This window comes from Pteropus alecto, unplaced genomic scaffold (assembly GCF_000325575.1).
Source record: "Pteropus alecto unplaced genomic scaffold, ASM32557v1 scaffold10, whole genome shotgun sequence".
NCBI classification, from domain to species: Eukaryota; Metazoa; Chordata; class Mammalia; order Chiroptera; family Pteropodidae; genus Pteropus; species Pteropus alecto.
The window spans coordinates 1,844,634-1,863,059 of NW_006431210.1; the positions used below are offsets into that span (position 1 = coordinate 1,844,634).

General features: G+C 43.6%; 1 protein-coding gene across 4 annotated transcripts; it reads left to right on the plus strand.

Annotated features, from left to right (window-relative positions):
- Positions 1-11,307: 11,307 nt before the first annotated feature.
- Positions 11,308-15,270, plus strand: OXSM (3-oxoacyl-ACP synthase, mitochondrial). Of its 4 annotated transcripts, none has more exons than XM_015596849.2 (3): positions 11,308-11,390; positions 11,980-13,084; positions 14,799-15,270. In XM_015596849.2, exons 2-3 carry the CDS (start codon positions 12,108-12,110, stop codon positions 15,199-15,201), a joined length of 1,380 nt encoding a protein of 459 aa, XP_015452335.1. In that variant the 5' UTR covers positions 11,308-11,390; positions 11,980-12,107; the 3' UTR covers positions 15,202-15,270. The 4 variants fall into 4 exon arrangements, with proteins under 4 accessions (XP_015452335.1, XP_015452338.1, XP_024894847.1 ...); XM_015596852.2 differs by having other exon boundaries at positions 11,353-11,441; XM_025039079.1 differs by having other exon boundaries at positions 11,354-11,432.
- Positions 15,271-18,426: the final 3,156 nt, after the last annotated feature.

Here is an 18,426-nt window from a genome sequence, read left to right on the forward strand (position 1 = left end):
GGCGGGTCTTGGTCCGCAGGGCAGGGGCTTGACCCGGAAGGAGGGGGCGGAGACCTAACGGGAGGGGCGGAGAGCCTGGGCGGAGAGGCAGGGGCCTGGTTGTTCCGGCCCGCGGGCAGGGACCAGAAGGGGCCGCAGGGTTTTGTAGGACTGGCGGGGTATCGTGGTCAGCGTCAGGGTGGAGGTTTGGGGGAGTAGGTGGGAGCTTTGGTCGAGAGGACTGGGGGCTCCGGCCAGGAGGGGCAGGGCTAGCGGGTGCTGTTCTGTGCTGGCCGGTGGGTCGCAGAAACTCGGGTTCCTCCCCACCTCGATTGATCCAGCCACGGAGGTGGGGAAACCACCTCCAAGCATCCTTTTCCCTCACATAAAACAATCTTACAGCTTTCTTCTCGGAGATTGTCAGGTCCTCCTAGATAGATGTGATGAAAGCCCCCACCTCTGTGATGAAAGACCCAGAAGGAAGGAGCAACAAACGTTCAAAAACAATCGCGTGACTGTAAACTCTGCTGGGAATCCGGGGTATGGATGCTCTTTAAAATTAGATGATTGAAAATTTCTTGCTTAAGTCTCAGCTCAAATAGTATGATGCCTCTGTAAAGAGCTTGCAATGTAGTTTTTAGTGGTCTCGATTCAAACCGCAGGTTGCAGTGTGTTTGGTGGTCTCGATTTACCTTGTGGTGACCAGCATAAAACATACGCAATAAGGTCAAAATAGAATGAGTGGCGAGGCAGAAAAGACAAGAAAAATGTACATTCCATATAATAAAGTAAGTATTATTTTGTAACTTCTGTGGGTAGTTTATGGGATCGGTGTCCTTTATTCCTTTTAGAAGATGAATCTTAACATCTATAATCCATCCTCTGTCCTTACCATGCCCTTGAAACTGTACTTTACCAATAGCTTCCTTCTTTGCAGAAATTCATTTCCAAACCTCAATAAATATTTTTCTTAACCTTATATTCTTAAGATATTTGCCTAAGTAACCGTTCTTGATGCTTTATCTTTTGTTTGCTTTTAACATTTTAAATTTTCTTCAACTATCTATGAGCAAGACCCTGAGCTATCCCATTTACTTTAATTACCATTCATCTACCAGATATTTGTGAGTTTTTAATATGTAGGTTTTTGGACCAGTTTCCAAGAACAGTGTGTTAAACTGATTGTATGTTCTTAGTTGCTATAACTAAAAATTTCAGCGACTTAACACAAGAAGTCTTTTTTGCTCATGTAAGTTTAATAATGCAGGTGTCATTAGTCAGTGGGCAGCTTTCCTCTGTGTAATGATCCAGGAACCCAGCTCCTTCCATCCCATAGAATAGAGGTTAACAAACATTTTCTCTAAAGGGCCAAATAGTAAATGTTCAAGGCTTTGTGGCCACAGGGTGTCTGTTTCAACTATTTAACTCTGCTCCTGCTATTGTAGTTCTATAGACTATTTTAAAATGTATGGGCCTGGCTATGACACTTTATTTACAAAAACAGGTAGCCTGCTGGATTGGGCTTATAGTTTGCGAACTTTTGCCATAGAGAGATTCAAAGAGACTTCTCTATTTAGTTAATGGTTGGGGAAAAAGAAGACATACCTGCTTCTTAACCATATGAACCCAGAAATGATATACAGCATTTTCTCCACCTCATCATTCGCAAAAATGAAGGCCCATCTAGGTAAAAGGAGGGGAGACTGGGAAATGTAGTCTCTGGCTAGACAGGCGACACCCACCACTCTATAAATGATGGAAGGTGGGGAGACGGGTTATAACTAGCTGTTTCTACCACAAATTGTATTTCCCTTAATTTGAGTTTCTTTTTTCCATTAGCACATTTAGTTATCCTTATAATAATTGTGTAAGGTTATTGTATACTACACAATAATTATTTACTATATTTTTTAAAGCAACAAAACTTTTTTTTCAAATAAAATCTTAGGAAAACCAGTGTACACAAAACACCAAAATGGTGGTACTCTAGAATCGAAGCAGGTAGGGATGTGTGTGTGTGTGTGTGTGTGTGTGTGTACGCGCGCACGCGTGCATGGGAGGGACAGAAGGCCATCAGCTCAGCCTTTTCCTTGACAGTGGTACCTTTGTGAGGAATATGTAACCACAGTGTGAAAACCAGTGCCATGTAGTAAATACTGTGATAATGTACAGTCCATGAAATCATAGAAATTATCATTTCAGAGATAATTCAGTATGTTATTATTTTAAATCATCTGAACTTTAGATCATTCCCAATTACTCTTTACTAATACTTCTGTTAAAATTCTTGAATAACTACACTCTCTCTTGGATACCACCATTTATGAAGCTATTAAGAGAATTTATTACAAGGGACTTTGACTTATTCTTTTCCCCATTTGCTGCTTCCACTCGAGTCAAGTTGAAAATATTTTGATTTTTCAGTTTTCCTTTACAACTAAAATTGGAAATATTAATCTCTTTATACCTACCATTGCTTCCAACAACTAAAGGATGTTCTAGTATTAAATCAACTTTGAACTTCCATTCTTTTACTTTTTTTTGCTCCAAAATAATTTTTTTTTTAAGGATTCTAGCTTTATTAAGCACACCGTCTTTAGACTTGACACATGGTGGCACTATTCTTAAATGGAACAGAAAAAAATAACCCATTAATATTTCCCCAGGATCGGTTTTCTCAAAAAAAAAGAAAATGCTGGCCTCAATAAAGATCATCAGCAAGGAGAGGGATTAAAGCCTTTCAGGAATTGATATGGTGATTCGCTAATGCATGATTGTGTTGAGTAATTAACCACCAACTATTAAGCACCTGTTGTGTGCAAAGCAGTTGGAGATAGTTGACATAAAAGACTTTTAATCTTGTAGGAAAGACAAAACTAATGATCATACCTTACGTACAGATAGCCCTTTAGTTGATGAAACAAAAATTTATTGTGAAAAGAAAAAGAGTTATTTGGTAAGAAATGCACAAAGTCGTGCATGTATATGAGCCAGTATAAGGGTATATATTTATTCATTCGTTCCACAATTCATCCATTCACTATTTATGAGGTGGCTACCAAATGCCAAGCACTGTAGTAGGCACTATGAAACAGTGAAGGAGGTCAGGACAGGCCCAGTTTCATGCAAGTCATAATAAGTTTACCGCAGGGCTTAGACCAGTAGCAGCAGTATCACCAGGGAACTTGTCAGAAAGACAGATTCTCAAGCCCCATCTTTAAAGGTGAGGCCCAACAATCTGTGTAGCAACAAGCCCTTCAGGTGATTTTGATGCAAAGTTTGAGAACTAGTTTTCTGGAAGGAAAATTTTACTATGGGCTAAAGTTTAATGGAAGAGTTTGAATAGTACCCTTAAATTTGGGGATTAAAGAGGTGAGCGAGAGGGAGGACTTCCTAGCTATTGGAGAACCCCCACACTTAGTCAGGGACATCCTAGCAATGTTTTGTCAACATATCCAGAGGGTGTTACCTTGGGCACACAATCCACAACAACATAGGGAACAACAAAATACTACCAGGCTACAGGCTATAACGACTAAGACAGCTATTGTCCATCGCCAGGGAGGACCCCAAGGAATTCTATCAAGCTATTAAGGGGTCTTTTCTCAGGGCATGGATGGCTTGGACTTTAGCATCCATTTTGGGAGAGCTGTCTGTACCTGCTTAGCATGATCAGGAATGTAGACATAGCATTCTACATGGAGTATGGCACAGGTGCGTCCCTGGGTAGCAGTTAGGTCAAGGGCTATGTGGTTTTGTGGAACTACTTTCCACATTTGTGTAGTTTCATCCATCAAAAGGGTTTTGGCTTGATGCATAGCATTCAATGCCTGTGTGGTGTGCTGGGCTAAGGCTTCAACCGGTAATTTTACATTTATGGATTCTGTCCCTGGAATGAATAATGCCAGGGAGTAGTACCATCATGTTGCCCATTTCTGCAGGTGCCAGTAGTGACATATGGGATCCCAATTATGGGGCAACTGGATAATATGCATCCAGCTAAATATGGACATCCCCAGGTACAACCGCCGGTCCAGTCAGTGGGCAAGTGTTCCCTGTTGCCAGCCCGGGTGAAATGATAGGCACCCCATGATATGGTTAAGCACAGATCTTGTTCTATGTAGTGAGGGGACTGCTCCTGCAATTCCATGTTTTCCCACTAGCTATCCCCACCCATTGGAAATGGCATACCTATAAGGGGTGGGGAATTGTGATGGTTGTGGCAGAGTAATGTTTTTGTGGCCCGTTGCTGCTGGTCCCATTCAGGGGTGGGGTTCCAGGTACGTGGCCACTTCATTTTTAGCCGTAGCTAGAGTAATATGCTGCAGCAGTCCCTTGGCCACCTCCATGTATATACCCAGTATATACCCGGTAATGCAAAACATTGTGGACAGCAGCAAATACATGAGCCCAGGATCGGGCACTGTTCCCTGTTGCCAGCCCAGGTGAAAGGATAGAGCAAACAAACAAATTGACCATTTGGGGCAAGTGCTGTCCTTCTGGGAGGACACAGGCCACTTGACTGTCTTGAGATAAAAGGGCAGCCGGGAGACGGGTTGCCCCTGGCCTGTGATACCAAATAGTTTCTCCAAGGGGAGCAGGCCAGGGTATTTTCATCGGAGTTACAGTATAGAGAGGAATGGGCCACAGGCTAAGGAAAAATTTCCCATTAACAGCAAACACTCAGCAGTCATCGGGAGTGACATTCTAAGAGCATGGGCCAAACACAAATCCAGGGTTCTAGCTGCAACCCATTGTGTAAGCCCTGCCTCCAGGCCTCCATTAGGGCTTCTCAAGGCTCTTGTGTTACCTGTATAGTCTAAGGCCATGACCAGGTGGACTGTTTACCTGCTGCCAAAGGTTTTGGGGCTGGCAAGAGCAAAGCTCCCTGGTAGGCCTGGGCAAAAGCTGTTTAGCAGCAGTGCTCAGGCACACCTTGATAGCCTGAGGCAAGTCCATCATTACCCTGTCAAGCGGGGACAACCCTGTTCGTGAGGCTGCTCATTCAGAAGGCGTATAGCCTGTGGGAAGTTAGTGTACCAATGGCTCCAGCCTAGGCCCAAGGCTCAGTTTGTCTTTCAACAAGCTGTTGAATTATTCTATCATTCTAGCTGCCTGTGGACAATAAGGGACATATAACTGTCATTGCATGTCTTTGGTGCAGGCCCAGGCTTGCACTTCTTGTCCTGTAAAATGAGTGCCTCTATCACTAGTGATTAATAAAGGCCAGCCATAGGTGGCCGCGAGGTGTTTTAACACTGTCATGATATAGCGTTGATCAGCAGTTGCCACCATCCACGCAAACCTTAGACTGGTGGTTGTGTCCACACCCGTGAACACATAGCGGTGACCCCAGTCTGTGGGCAAAGGTTCTATGTGTCTACTTGCCATTCCTGGAGTGGCTTAGTCCTGCAGGGCACCACCCCCGGGGTACTTTTTTCCTGTTGTCTTTCTGGGTGCTGCTCAGCACACCAGGGGCATTGTGACAATGGCAACTTGTGCTTGTGCCCAGGTCAATGATAGCCCCCATCGCTTTGCTACCTGTTCCATGGTATGGGGCCCTACATGTCCCAGTTTTTGGTGGAGCCAGGGGCCAATGTTCACCAGAATTGGCAGTATACAGGAGGAGCGGATTCGTGCCAGTGTATCTGTTGCATCATTGCCCAGAGCCTATAATGGCCAATGGCCAGGGACATGGTATATAGTAGCCCCTTGTTAAAGGCCCTGCTTCCAGAGGTCTTCCCATAACTCTGTCCCTATAAGAAGCAGTGGCCTATCATCCATTCTTGGGCAGCCCACCAGGGCAGCCACAGAGTTAGACCTTGATACATGGCCCAACTATTGGTGCAGACGTGCACTGGGCCAGTTTCCTTTATGAGGACCCACCATATAGTGTGGAGCTCGGCCCATTGGCTGGATTGGCCAGCGCCAGTTTCATGACTGCAATGTTACGGCAGCCCACATAGGGGGCTGCCTGTGGCACAAGCTGTCTCTGTGCCAGGCATCCTCAGGGATGGGAACCCAACCCTCTTTATAGGGACTGGTACATCTGTTTTAGCAGGCTCTGCCAGGAGCTCTGCTTGAAACTGTACTGGTCTCAATAGGGAGTACAGTTGACTTGACAGAGGGCTTGCGGAGAACCGTGTGCCCCTCACTTGGTCAGCAATTCTCGTGAAGAGAGTCTTCACCCAGGACTGCAGTCACCCCTTCACGGGATATGCGGACTGCATGGTTATGGGATTAGGACCAGTGATGGCCTCGTTGGCCAGAAGGGCTACATATATGGCAGCCAGTTGCTTCTCAATCAGAGAGTACCATGTTTCTGTGCCTTTCCATACCTGGGACCTGAAGCATATCGGCACTTTCCAGGAACCTTGCTTTTGCTACAAGCTCTATCCAAATCCTGCATTATCTACCTGCACCATGAGCAGAAATGGGAGGGCTGGATCTACTATGTGTAGAGTTTGGGCTTGTGCTACAGCTTGTTTTGCAGCCTTAAAGTCCTCTTCTATCTTGGGGGTCCAATCCCACTGGGTACCCGTTGCATTAGACAGTGCAGGTGTCGCATCAAGAATGCCAAACGGGGAATGAACATTCTCCAAAACTCCAGCAGTCCCAAATAGGTTTGGAACTGCTTCATAGTTTCAGGTTGGGGATATGCCTGCCTGTATCTTATCAATCACCGCCTCTGGCATTATTTTCGTTTTACCCTACCAGACAACTCCCAAGAATCTGACCTTGTCCTTGTTGACGGCCCAATCCCAATCAGCGAGAGCTCCTCGCAGGCTGCTTGCTGCTGCTTCCAGTTCTGTAAGAGAATCAGGTTAGCATTATGTCATCAATATGATACAAGTGTAATGCAGGTGATCGTTTCCATGTGGCTAAATCTTGAGCCACAAGACCATGACACAGGGGAGGGCTGTGCAGATAGCCCTGGGGAAGGACGAGGAATATCCACTGCTGTCCTTCCTAGGTGAAGGCGAACTGTTCTTGGTTTTATGGAGCTATGACAATAGAGAAGGCATTTGTCAAATCCACCACGTAATGGTATCATCCAAGTTCATGTGACAAACTGTCCATAATGTCCGTGACGTTCGGTGCGGCAGCTTGTAGGGGTGGTGTAACCTTTTTAAACTCCCGATAGTCAACTGTCCTGTGCCAGGAGCTGTCAGGCTTCCACACTGGCCACATGGGGGAGTTATATGGGCTATGAGTGGGACAAATGACACCAGCTTCTTCCACCTTCAGAATAATGCGACCTATTTCCTCATGGCCACCAGGCAAGCGATATTGTTTTGTGTTCACTACCCAGGTAGCTTGGGGCAAAACCAATGGGGCATGGTGTGGATATCCCCACATAATAGTCTTCACCATCTGGATGCGAAGGCGGAATTCACCAGCAGTGGTATTCACAGACCTCTTAAGACATCATTTCCCAAAATGTACTCTGGTACGGGGGATATGTATGTCTGGTATGTCTGAGGAGGCAATCTGCTAATACTCAGTGTCACATGGACCTGCTGCACGCGAATGATTTGACCCCCATAGCCTTCTATGGTTGCACTGGGTCCGGATTCCTGTAAAGTAGGGTGCTGTCGGCACCTGTGTCCATGAGGGCTAATACCCTTTGTACATTGCGGGGGGACCAATGTATAGTCAGTTCCAGATGCGGCCTCAGGTCAACTGACTCCCCCGCCAACCAGGTGCCCTGAGCAGACCCCTAATCAGGGAGGTAATCGGCCAGCCATACCTTACGGGTTGCAGCTTTCCTGGGAATAGGGGTGAATTGCTGGTCAGGGTGCAACTGATTCCAAAATGCTAGCAGCACTTCATTAGCTTGCTGCTCAATCTTTTCTGGGGCTACCCTGTCACAAGGAGATCAAACCACATCTGTTCGCAGCTCATCTTCATGGTTGGATAGGTTGGGGATTCTTCTGTCTCCCCTTTTTTGGTCACGCTTTTGTCTGCACATTGGCCGGTTTGGGAGCACGGAGGGCAGTAGAGCATGCACTTGGGTGGTACACTCGTATGTTTCACTTCCACGTCCCCCAACCTAGCCATGGCATACGTTACCTCGTAGATTTGTCTATCCATGTAAGGGGCCAGCAGTCCAGCCATAGTACCAAAAGTCCTGGCAGGGCCAGAAATTAAAATTAGGTCCTTCACATGGGTTATAAATATCTCTTCATCAGGACTATTATACTGGGCATAAAACATCATCTGTTGCATGCCCATTTCCCGAATTATCTGGACCAGATCTAAGTACGTAGCCCACTTGCTCACCGTCTCTGGCAGCTCCTGAGAGTCGGCCCATACCGTCTGTGTGGCAGATGTGAGCCAATTAATCAGGGAATGGTTACCAGTGTCCCATGCTGTATGCGCCACATTCTGGAGGTGCTGTCGTAGGGATGGTATTACAGTTATGGAGGCCAGCCGAGCCATCTCTTCAGGAGATAATTCAGTTACTTCAGCCCCGTCATCCCACAGCCACAGCAGCCACCTTGGAACCATTTCCCCGGCTATCTGCCATACCTGCTTCATCAGGTCCTAGAGTTTGGCAGGGCTGTATTGGATCACGGTGGTATGCTTTTTAGCCTGGGGGGCACTGCCAGCTTGTTTCCCAGGGGCCAACAGCTGTTCCACATCAACCTGCTGCCATAACACTGGCTGCACTGGCTGTACTTGCTGCAGTGTCACCCGTGGGCTCCCAGGCTGGGACGATGGCAGTGACCTGTCAGGGCCCTGTAGTATGCGTTTTGTTGCCACCAGCCGTCGTTCTAGTGCTTCTTCCTGACATTGCAGTTGCTGCACCCGCTGAGCCTGGTCCTGAACCTCCAGGCTGGCCTGCTGCAGCACCGCCAGGAACATCCAAGCCACCTGACCTGCTGCCACCCGGTGAGTGGCCGGGACATTCGGCTCCAGCATCTCCGGGGCTTTCTGGACGTCCTCCGGACACAACTTCACTCCATCCCAATCCTCCGGTGGCGTCCATGTAGCCAGATATGTGGCCAAGGGATACCACAGGGAGGTGGGGGGCCACATGTCCTCCACCTGGGGACCGTCCGGAGCACTAGGGGTTGTACTCACTTCATCCTGCCGCAGATGCCAAGTGTCAACGCCAAGCTGATCGAGAAGGGGTTTCGGTGGTGAGATGCCCAATTGCAAAAACACACATGGAGCCGACAAGAGAATCGGACTGCAAGCCAAGCCAAAAAACCTTTATTGCGGGGGCTGAATGAGCTTATATGTGCCAGAGAACAACAGTGGCATTCCGTAGTGGCACAATAGTGGCATGTGTAGTACAGCAAGCTGAGTCATTCTTACATAAGCTAGTCACAGGTGCACTACTGTGTTTAATGTAACATGCCAGGTCTGGGGGTCATATCCTTAGCCGTGAGCTTGGATCAGGGCCAGGCCTGGGGCCCATACAAACATTTACTCATTTTCAAGATGTAGCTCAAAGGATCATTTTTTTGAAGCCTTTTCTGACTTTGGAAGGTAGCACTGACCTACTTGTCTCCTTTGTATTATTACATTATTTTCTTCCATGGTAGCACCTGTTTCAGTAGTTTACACATTTCCTTGGCTGTCTCCCTCTACTAGACTATGAACTTCTTGAAATCAAGAACCATGTCTTACTCATTTTTGTATGCCAACTTCTAACACAAGGTGGGAGGAAGATTAATGTTGAAGAAAAGAAAGTACAAGCAAAGATACACAGATTAAAAAGCTGAAGTCAATCCAGAGATAGTGAGATCAGTTTTGCTGGGTAGAAATCTATTTAATAGAGAATGGGAGCTGTATCTGGAAAGACAGTTTGGAATCAGTATACAAAAATTTAAGTAAACCTAAGAAATCTGAAAGAGGCTAAAGTAAGTGCAGTGCTTTTGAAGATTTCGATGCAAGAAAACACCACGGTATTCTAGTGAGGAATATGGTACTAAACCATAGAAAGCTATTAAAATATAAAAGTCCCTACAGCTTTCTAAAATAAAGGCAATCGGATGTGGAAATAAAAATGACTTTTTGTAGTTTTATATTTCAACAAGATTTTAATTGATTCGTCGTCACTTCTTATCCAAAATAGTTTTGTGATACTATCAAAGAAATAAAAATAGCACCTTAAAACTGTTTCATATGAGTTTGGCTTCAAGAAAATATTGTAGGTCTTTTCACACTGATTTTAAAATATTATATAACAGTGAAAAGAGAGAGCAAGTTTGAGTGCTTATCAAGTTTTCTAGAACTGAGAAAGAAGAGCACTTTACTTGGAATCAATCACTTCAACAGATATTGCCCAGAAAGAAACAGCATGGCTGGGAGGTTCAGATGCAGATTACACAGTCAATCCCTTATCTAAAGAAAAAAAAAAAAAAGGGTCTATGGCCATGCCACTCTGAACAAGCCCAATCTCATCTAATCTCAGAAGCTAAGCAGGGTCAGGCCTGGTTAAAATGGCATGTGAGCAATAGATGGTCATCTATAGATGCTTTTTTAAAAAGATATTTTCATGTTATACTTTCTCGTCATAGAGTCACAGCCAGCTCTGAGCAAATAACGTTGTTGAATTTTTCGGACACTAAAGAATAAATGTCTACATTCCTCTCTGTTGTCTTCATTCCTCAGACATTGGGTATATTTTGAGCACTGCAGTTTCAGCAACGATTTTTAAAAACTAAAAATAACTGTGTTACAAAAGCATTACTTATAGAAAATAGTCAAGAAGGCTAAGCAACAAATAAGGGGGCGGGAGTAACATCACAGTCATTGTACATCCTTGCAGACCTTACAAAACTCTCTAAAAGGATATACATTTTTTTGGTAACTTGTATCTCCTAACGTAGTTTCAACATCTTTTATTAATATATAGCTATTTTAAATGAATGCACAGCATTTAGATGCACCCACACAATACACAACCAATTTCCTGGTGCTGGGCATTTTGGCTAGTTCTATATCACTATTATAAAATAACTCTGGGAGGTACAGTAGTAACTTTGAGATTACTACTCAAAGTAATAATTTTTTTCCTACGATTCCAGGCGAACATGATGGTGTCCCTTCTCCCACAACAGGGGACTATGTAGACATTATCATTACAAAAAAAAAATAATAATTCTCGTTCTGATGGACAAAAAATGCTATTTCATCGCGTTAAGTGTACACTTTTGATTATCTTCCACTCACTGAGGTTGCGGGACAAGAGTTTCTGCGAGCAAACTCGGAACTGTCTCCACCTCCTACTGTCCAACCTCCCCCAAGGTGACGCGGAGGAAGGACGTACGGCCGAAGCAGGCTAGGACGTAATGCGTACAGCTGCGCGCGCATGTGCGGACGTGCGTGTGCGCGTGCGCACGAGAGCATTGTCGGCGAAGTCGGCGGCTGCGCGAGTGGCTAGAGACCCGGCAAAGGTATCTGCTGCCCGCTGCTCTTGTTCTTCCGCCCCTCCAACGGTATATCGGGTCGGTAATAGAGAGGGGAGTCTGATGACCTGGGGCCTGATTTCTTTTCCTGTCGCCACACTACACTTTCTTTGGGAGTATGTGGTGGTGCTCGAGAGGCGGTGCAGAGTATTGGCCACACCCCCTATTGCCCGCCCTTGACCTTCGTCGTCCCTGAAACCCTGATTACTTTTTTTTGTTGGAAAAGGTATGAAAATTGCCGATTACCTTTTGAAGAGCAATAAAGTCCACTTACTCCTACCTCAAAGAATAATTGGCTTTGAAATGTATTTTGTGGCACTGCCACCAGAAACACTGTTTAGAATAAGGCCTCAGTAATCCTGAACAAGGAGGCTTCCTGCATCCCATGTGAGGATTGGAGTGCCTTTATTTTTTTCATTGTGTAATTCTGTTTTGGTGAATTGAATGAATCTTCATTTAACCTCTTTATCTTGGAATGTTTGAGGGTAGTACAGCCTAAAAAGGAAGTTAAGTCCAAACAGGCGGTCTGATGTTAAGTATAAATTTGTAACATTATTTTTCATGTGCTCATTAACAGCTCACACCAAGCACCTGAAAGAACACCTTGGATATTATTTCTTAGGCCTTTAACCTATTTAAACAACAGTGAGTACCTTCTGGGCTATTGCTGTCACAGGAGTGTTTCTGATCATCAGCATCTCAACCATGTTTTCAAACGCCTTGCAGAATATCCTAGAAATTACAAACTATCATATATATTCAAACTTATGCCAGCGATTAATAAGAAGTAAAAGGTTTTTCGGAACTGTGCCAACATCCAGATTGCGTAGGCGGGTTGTCATTACAGGCATTGGCTTAGTGACTCCTCTTGGTGTTGGAACTCAGCTGGTATGGGATCGTCTTATCCGAGGAGAAAGTGGAATTGTTTCGCTGGTTGGTGACGAATATAAGAGTATCCCTTGCAGTGTTGCTGCTTTTGTGCCAAGAGGTTGTGATGAAGGTCAGTTCAATGAACAGAACTTAGTGTCCAAGTCGGATATCAAGTCCATGTCTTCTCCCACTATTATGGCCATTGGGGCTGCAGATTTAGCCATGAAAGATTCTGGCTGGCATCCTGAGTCAAAAGCTGATCAAGTGGCTACTGGTGTTGCAATTGGCATGGGAATGGTTCCTCTTGAAGTTATTTCTGAAACTGCTGTGATGTTTCAAACAAAAGGTTACAATAAAGTCAGCCCATTCTTTGTCCCTAAGATTCTGATCAATATGGCAGCAGGCCAGGTCAGCATTCGGTATAAACTCAGGGGCCCCAATCATGCAGTATCTACAGCCTGTACCACAGGAACTCATGCTTTGGGAGACTCTTTTAGATTTATAGCCCATGGTGATGCTGATGTGATGGTGGCTGGAGGTGCAGATTCTTGCATTAGCCCTTTATCTCTTGCTGGATTTTCCAGAGCCCGTGCTCTGAGCACAAACTCTGATCCTAAGTTGGCATGTAGACCATTTCATCCAAAAAGAGATGGTTTTGTAATGGGAGAAGGTGCAGCTGTGCTGGTGCTGGAAGAACACGAACATGCTGTTCAAAGAGGGGCCCGGATTTATGCAGAAGTTTTGGGCTATGGACTGTCAGGTGATGCTGGTCACATAACTGCCCCCGATCCCGAAGGTGAAGGTGCCTTAAGGTAAACACTATTTCATTCAAAATACTTCTTCAAATAAGATGTTTTATTGGGGTCTCAAATTGTAGTATCTCGCCTTGGTGTATGGTATCTCTATTGTTTTTCCGTTTTAGACTAAACAAGGTGTTCTGAATTCTTTGTTTTAATATGTTTGAAATATTTGAACATCATTAAAAAATTGGATTTTAGTAAAGGCCAAGAAAATTGTGAAGAAGGCCACGTGTAGGTCTTTGCCAAGTTTTCATACCTCTAGTTCTGCTTAACAGCTATCAGACTGCTCCTTCCCCATAGTCGTCCTCTTTGGCCCTTCATCATACTTGGACAGTAGAGTCAAGACATTCTTCTAGATATGTCTTGTCTCTGCTCCATTCCAACAGGGTCCTGATGTTATTAAATTAGTACTTCCCAACTTTTGATCACCCAGCAATCTTATTAAAATGCAGTCTTCCTCTATAGGTCAAGGGTGGTGCTTGAGATTCTGCATTTCTAACAAGCTCCCAGGTGATGCTAATGCTGCTGGTCTGAGGATCACACTTTGAAAAGCAAATTGCTATTGTAGGATAGTGATTTAAGTTAAAACAACAACAACAAAAAAAAAACCTTGTTAACGTGTGACTAATAGTTTAGCTTGCTTAGATCATATTATGTTGGTAACCAGTTAAATTAGTCACGGGTTGGCCCACTCTTTCTCTACAGGGACAAATAGTAAATATTTTCAGCTTTGTGGGCCATAGGGCCTCTGTCACAACTACTCAACTTTGCCTTCTAATGCAAAAGCAGCCATGTGCAATAACATAAATGAATGTGCATGTTCCAGAGAAACTATTTACAAAAAACAGGCATCTGGCTGGGGCCATAGTTTACCGACTCCTGAATTATACTTTTGAGTTTTAGTAATTGCTAGTGCTAAAAATGTGAAATAGTCAGCTAGCTGAAGGAATAGTTATGTTTAGTTGAAACCTTTCAAAACACTTCAAATTATATTCTGAGCTACCTCTTAAGGAAATTTATGCAGCCCAGAGATCAGGAACTAAACAAGGTGTTAACATCCATGAGATTTTTGAAGGTGCTTCTGGGTAAATGTTTTATTTTGGGGTTTGTTTGTTTGTTTAGCTTGGCTTTGTACCTCATTTATTTAGAATTCTTATAGGCTAAACAAAGAGGATTTCGAAAGGTTATTTGAAGCATTGAAGTAATGGTGCAGACATTTTTAGATTATTGGGAAATATGCCAAGTTTTACATTTAAATGTGAGGGAAAAAATTAAAACCTAGTTATAAAACTTTTCACATTTTAAATCTACACACACACACAACACACACATATATACACACGCAGGCACACACACCTCCTCACTGATAAAAAAAATTCCTAGAAGAAAAATTATTTTAGGCTTGAATCAATATTTTTCTCTCCCCCCGCCCCCAAGGGAAAAGTCGTTTCAGATAAATGGGAATTTATTTTGGTAGCTATTATAAAATCTGTAGGCTTGTATGTTTATCTCTTGGTGATGAATCTGTCCAAGGTACTGGGGGCGACTCATTCTGATGCAGCTAGCATTTTAACTCGTATTGTAATCCAGGATGGGGTTCTGTTATTAGAGCAAAGATTCTTTTCATCTAGTGTACTTGCATATTTCTTTCACATGAGCTATGTGGGTAATGAATCCCATGTTAAAATTAAACAGTTCTGATAAATTTCTTTTGTTATTTTATTAGATGTATGGCTGCTGCTATAAAGGATGCAAATGTACAGCCTGAAGAGATAACCTATATCAACGCACATGCTACTTCCACACCATTGGGAGATGCTGCTGAAAACAAAGCTATCAAATATCTCTTTAAAGAGCATGCACATGCCCTTGCCATTTCCTCAACTAAAGGAGCCACAGGACATCTGCTGGGAGCTGCAGGGGCGATTGAGGCAGCGTTTACAGCTCTGGCTTGTTATTATCGAAAACTACCACCTACTTTAAACCTGGATTGTACAGAACCAGAGTTTGATCTCAATTATGTTCCACTAAAGGCACAGGAATGGAAAACTGAGAAAAGATGTATTGGACTAACAAATTCCTTTGGTTTCGGTGGTACTAATGCAACACTTTGTATTGCTGGCATGTAGGCAAATCATATGTAATTAAACATTGATTTTTTTAAAAACGTTATAAACGAATTACATTAAGAGGAGAAATACTATGTTTATCTAAGTACATATGCTTATATATCAGTACCCAGATACCTTTATCTATGTCAGGCACTGCTGATACTTTAGACAGGCTAATTTGTTGGCGACAGGGGAGCTGTCCTTTATATTGTAGGGTACCTCACAGCATCCTACTCACTACCCACTAGATTCCAGCAGCACCCCCTTCCCCAATTATGACAATCAAAAACGTCTCTAGACATTGCCAAATATTTTCTGGGGTACAAAATATCCCCCATGTGAGAATCACCGATCTATGTTTTTCTAATACTCCACATCAGACAAATCTTTATGACATTTCACCTGCTTTTGTCTCTGTCGCAAACATTCAGTTAGTAGCTGCTCTGTGCTAGTAGGGTTGCTGTATTGTACAGCTCCAGGCACACCATTCTCATACAATATATGGGAAAGGACTACAAATATAACTGGAAGTTTGCATCATTGATCAACATTCTTTGAGTAAAGTAGTCAGTCAGCAATATCTATTTACCCCTTTCCTATCTAGCTCTCTTTTCTTCATTATCTATACTGAGATTCAGTAAAGTAGTGGAACTTCCTTAAACTCTCAAGCCATCAGTTCTCTGAAAGAAGGAAGTGCAGTTGGTTTGACATTTTACTCTGTATAGTTGGCAGTACCTAGAGATTAATGGAGATAAGGGTCCTTGAGAAGTGGAACAAAACCTGTTGGTGATTCAAACCACATCACCTCAGCCCACCTCTAACTTTATTCCTGCTTTAGCGAATAGTTTGGCTTCCAACGTTTCACCATAAGTGCCTCTACTTTTCTATCTTGGGGCCTTCTCTAAAACCAAGGGATCTCATTCATTTCCATCGGCTGGAAGTGTTGGAAATGGGAGGGGGACAAGTTCCCTAGAGAAAACAGGGAACTTACTCACTAACTCCTACCTCTGAGGGATAGGAGTTAGTGGGTAAGTGCCTTTACCTACTTTCCAAGGGATACCTAAGGTTCTGTGTGGTTTCTCAGAGAATTTTCAGTCAGATATAATTTAAGTGCTCACAGCATTAACCAGCTCAGTAACTCCCACTTGACTGGCTTTATTTCCTTCTCTTTCCCCCCCTCCTTGGTTTTTAATCCTGCTTCTTCCAGGAATCACCTCCCATACAAATCACCCTGTCTTAGTGTCCGCTTTCTGGGGGACTCAGGAAGTTTGTGTTGCAGTAGGGGTTTATATGTCAAAGGGACAAAGTGAATACATGGTTAAACAATGTATTCCTGCAGAGTTCCCTACATTTTAATAGGCTGAATATGTTGCCTACTCACTGACCTTGGCTATAGCAGTTTATCTCTTTTACACCTAACACTCCAGCCATTTTCATTCAGCTATCAGTTTTAATTCTCATTGGCACACATTGATTTGTTCAACCGAAATTGCTGGGTGCTACCCCTGGACCTGGTTTTGTACTGGCTACCAATGATACAGTGATGTGTCAGGGGTGGTGTCCTAAAAGAAGCTGAGGCCATAAGGGTGAATAGGTCTCAGCCTGCTTAAGTGGAAAGAAAAAGAAGGAAGAGTATTCTGGCCAGGAGGAATGCAGCTTGAAAAGGTTAGAAAAGTTAGAACATTTGTACTAAACATAAATACAGATAGCCTGAGGTGGGGGAAGTAGGAGATAAAGCCAGAAAATCTGGTAGAAGTCAGGTCACAAAGAACCTTACAGGTTTTATTAAGGCTGTATGAGTAATTAATGGGAAGCCATTTAAGGTTAGGGATGTCAGGATGGTTTTGTAATGTCAACTTGGCTAGGCTGAACTACATTTCCTGGAAGTCTACTGTATTTTGGGGGCTGGCCATAAGAGATTCTTGGGGGAAATTTGGAGGGTGGAAGTGAAGCAGCAGCCATTTTGTAGCTCATACATCTGGCTTTGCTGGCTCACCTTAAGGTGATGAAGTGACTGATCCTGCAACTGCTTCACCTTCCTCTGATCCTTTAGCTTCTCTAACTCCTGGCCAGGTATGTATTTAGCTCTATGAAAGTGAAGGGCCCCTGCATCTGCCCCATACCGCTAAGATCAGAGGCAGCATGAACTGACAGCTTTCAGTTTACGTGATTATGGGTTCCAGCTTGTTAGTGGAACTTTATATCCATCTTCTCTTCCCATCTGCCTGCCCTGTGGACTTCAGACTTCAACATCAGAAGATAATAGGTTGACTTAACAACCTTATAGAGAGCATTTAACCAGTTCTCATAATTGTGTAAGGTCAAATCCCTGTAATTAGGAGTGGCTCCATAGTGTAGTGGTTAGCACGTCTGCTTTACATGCAAAAGGTTCTGGGTTCGTGGCCCAGGAGGAGCCATGGACCATGCTCTGGGCGCACGCCAGGCCCTGGGTGCATGCCGCGAGCGTGTGGGAGGAGACACCCCGCCTTCAGAGATCCAGTTCTTAAGGAAAAATGGCAACATCCATAGGTCAGGGGTGGAAGTGTGGGGAGTATTAAAGAGGGGGAAAAAAATTCCTTGTAATTATATGTCTATATATTTATATCTAGATCTATCTTAGTGGTACTATCTCTAATTAAACCCTGACTGATACATGTGAAGAAGAATAAGAGTTATTTGGAGTAACATACTCACATTTTCTTTCGGAAACATTACTTTGGCTACAGAGTGAAGAACAGATTGGAGAGAGGCTTGATTCCTATATAGGAATCCAGTCAGAAGGGTATTGCAAAATCCAGGTAAGAAAAGATGGTGGCCTGGATAATGCAGGATATTTTGACCGAAAGTTCTAAAGTTGAAAATCATTTTTTAAAAACCAACTTTACTACAGTATAATTTATATACAATAAAATGCACCCATTTTAAGTGTACAGTTAAGTGAGTTTTGATAAAGGTGTACACACAGTCCCAAAAGCATGACCTCAATCAAAATAGAGAACATTTCCATCACTGCAAAAATTCCCTTGTGTCCCTTTGCAGTCAATCTCCCCAGCTCCAGACAATCACTGGAGAGCTTTCTGTCACTATATAAGATTTGCCTTTTCTAGAATTTTATATAAATGGAGTCATACAGGACTTATTCTTTGGTGTCTGGCTTTTTTCACTCAATATTTTTGAGATTTATCCATATCATTGAGTATATGAGTAATTCATTCTTTTATTGCTGATTTAAGAAAAAATCTT

Coding starts and splice junctions, on each gene's coding strand:
- OXSM (XM_015596849.2), top strand. CDS start 12,108: ATGTTTTCAAACGCCTTGCAGAATATCCTAGAAATTACAAACTATCAT. Junction 13,085..14,798: donor GAAGGTGAAGGTGCCTTAAG/GTAAACACTATT, acceptor TTATTTTATTAG/ATGTATGGCTGCTGCTATAA.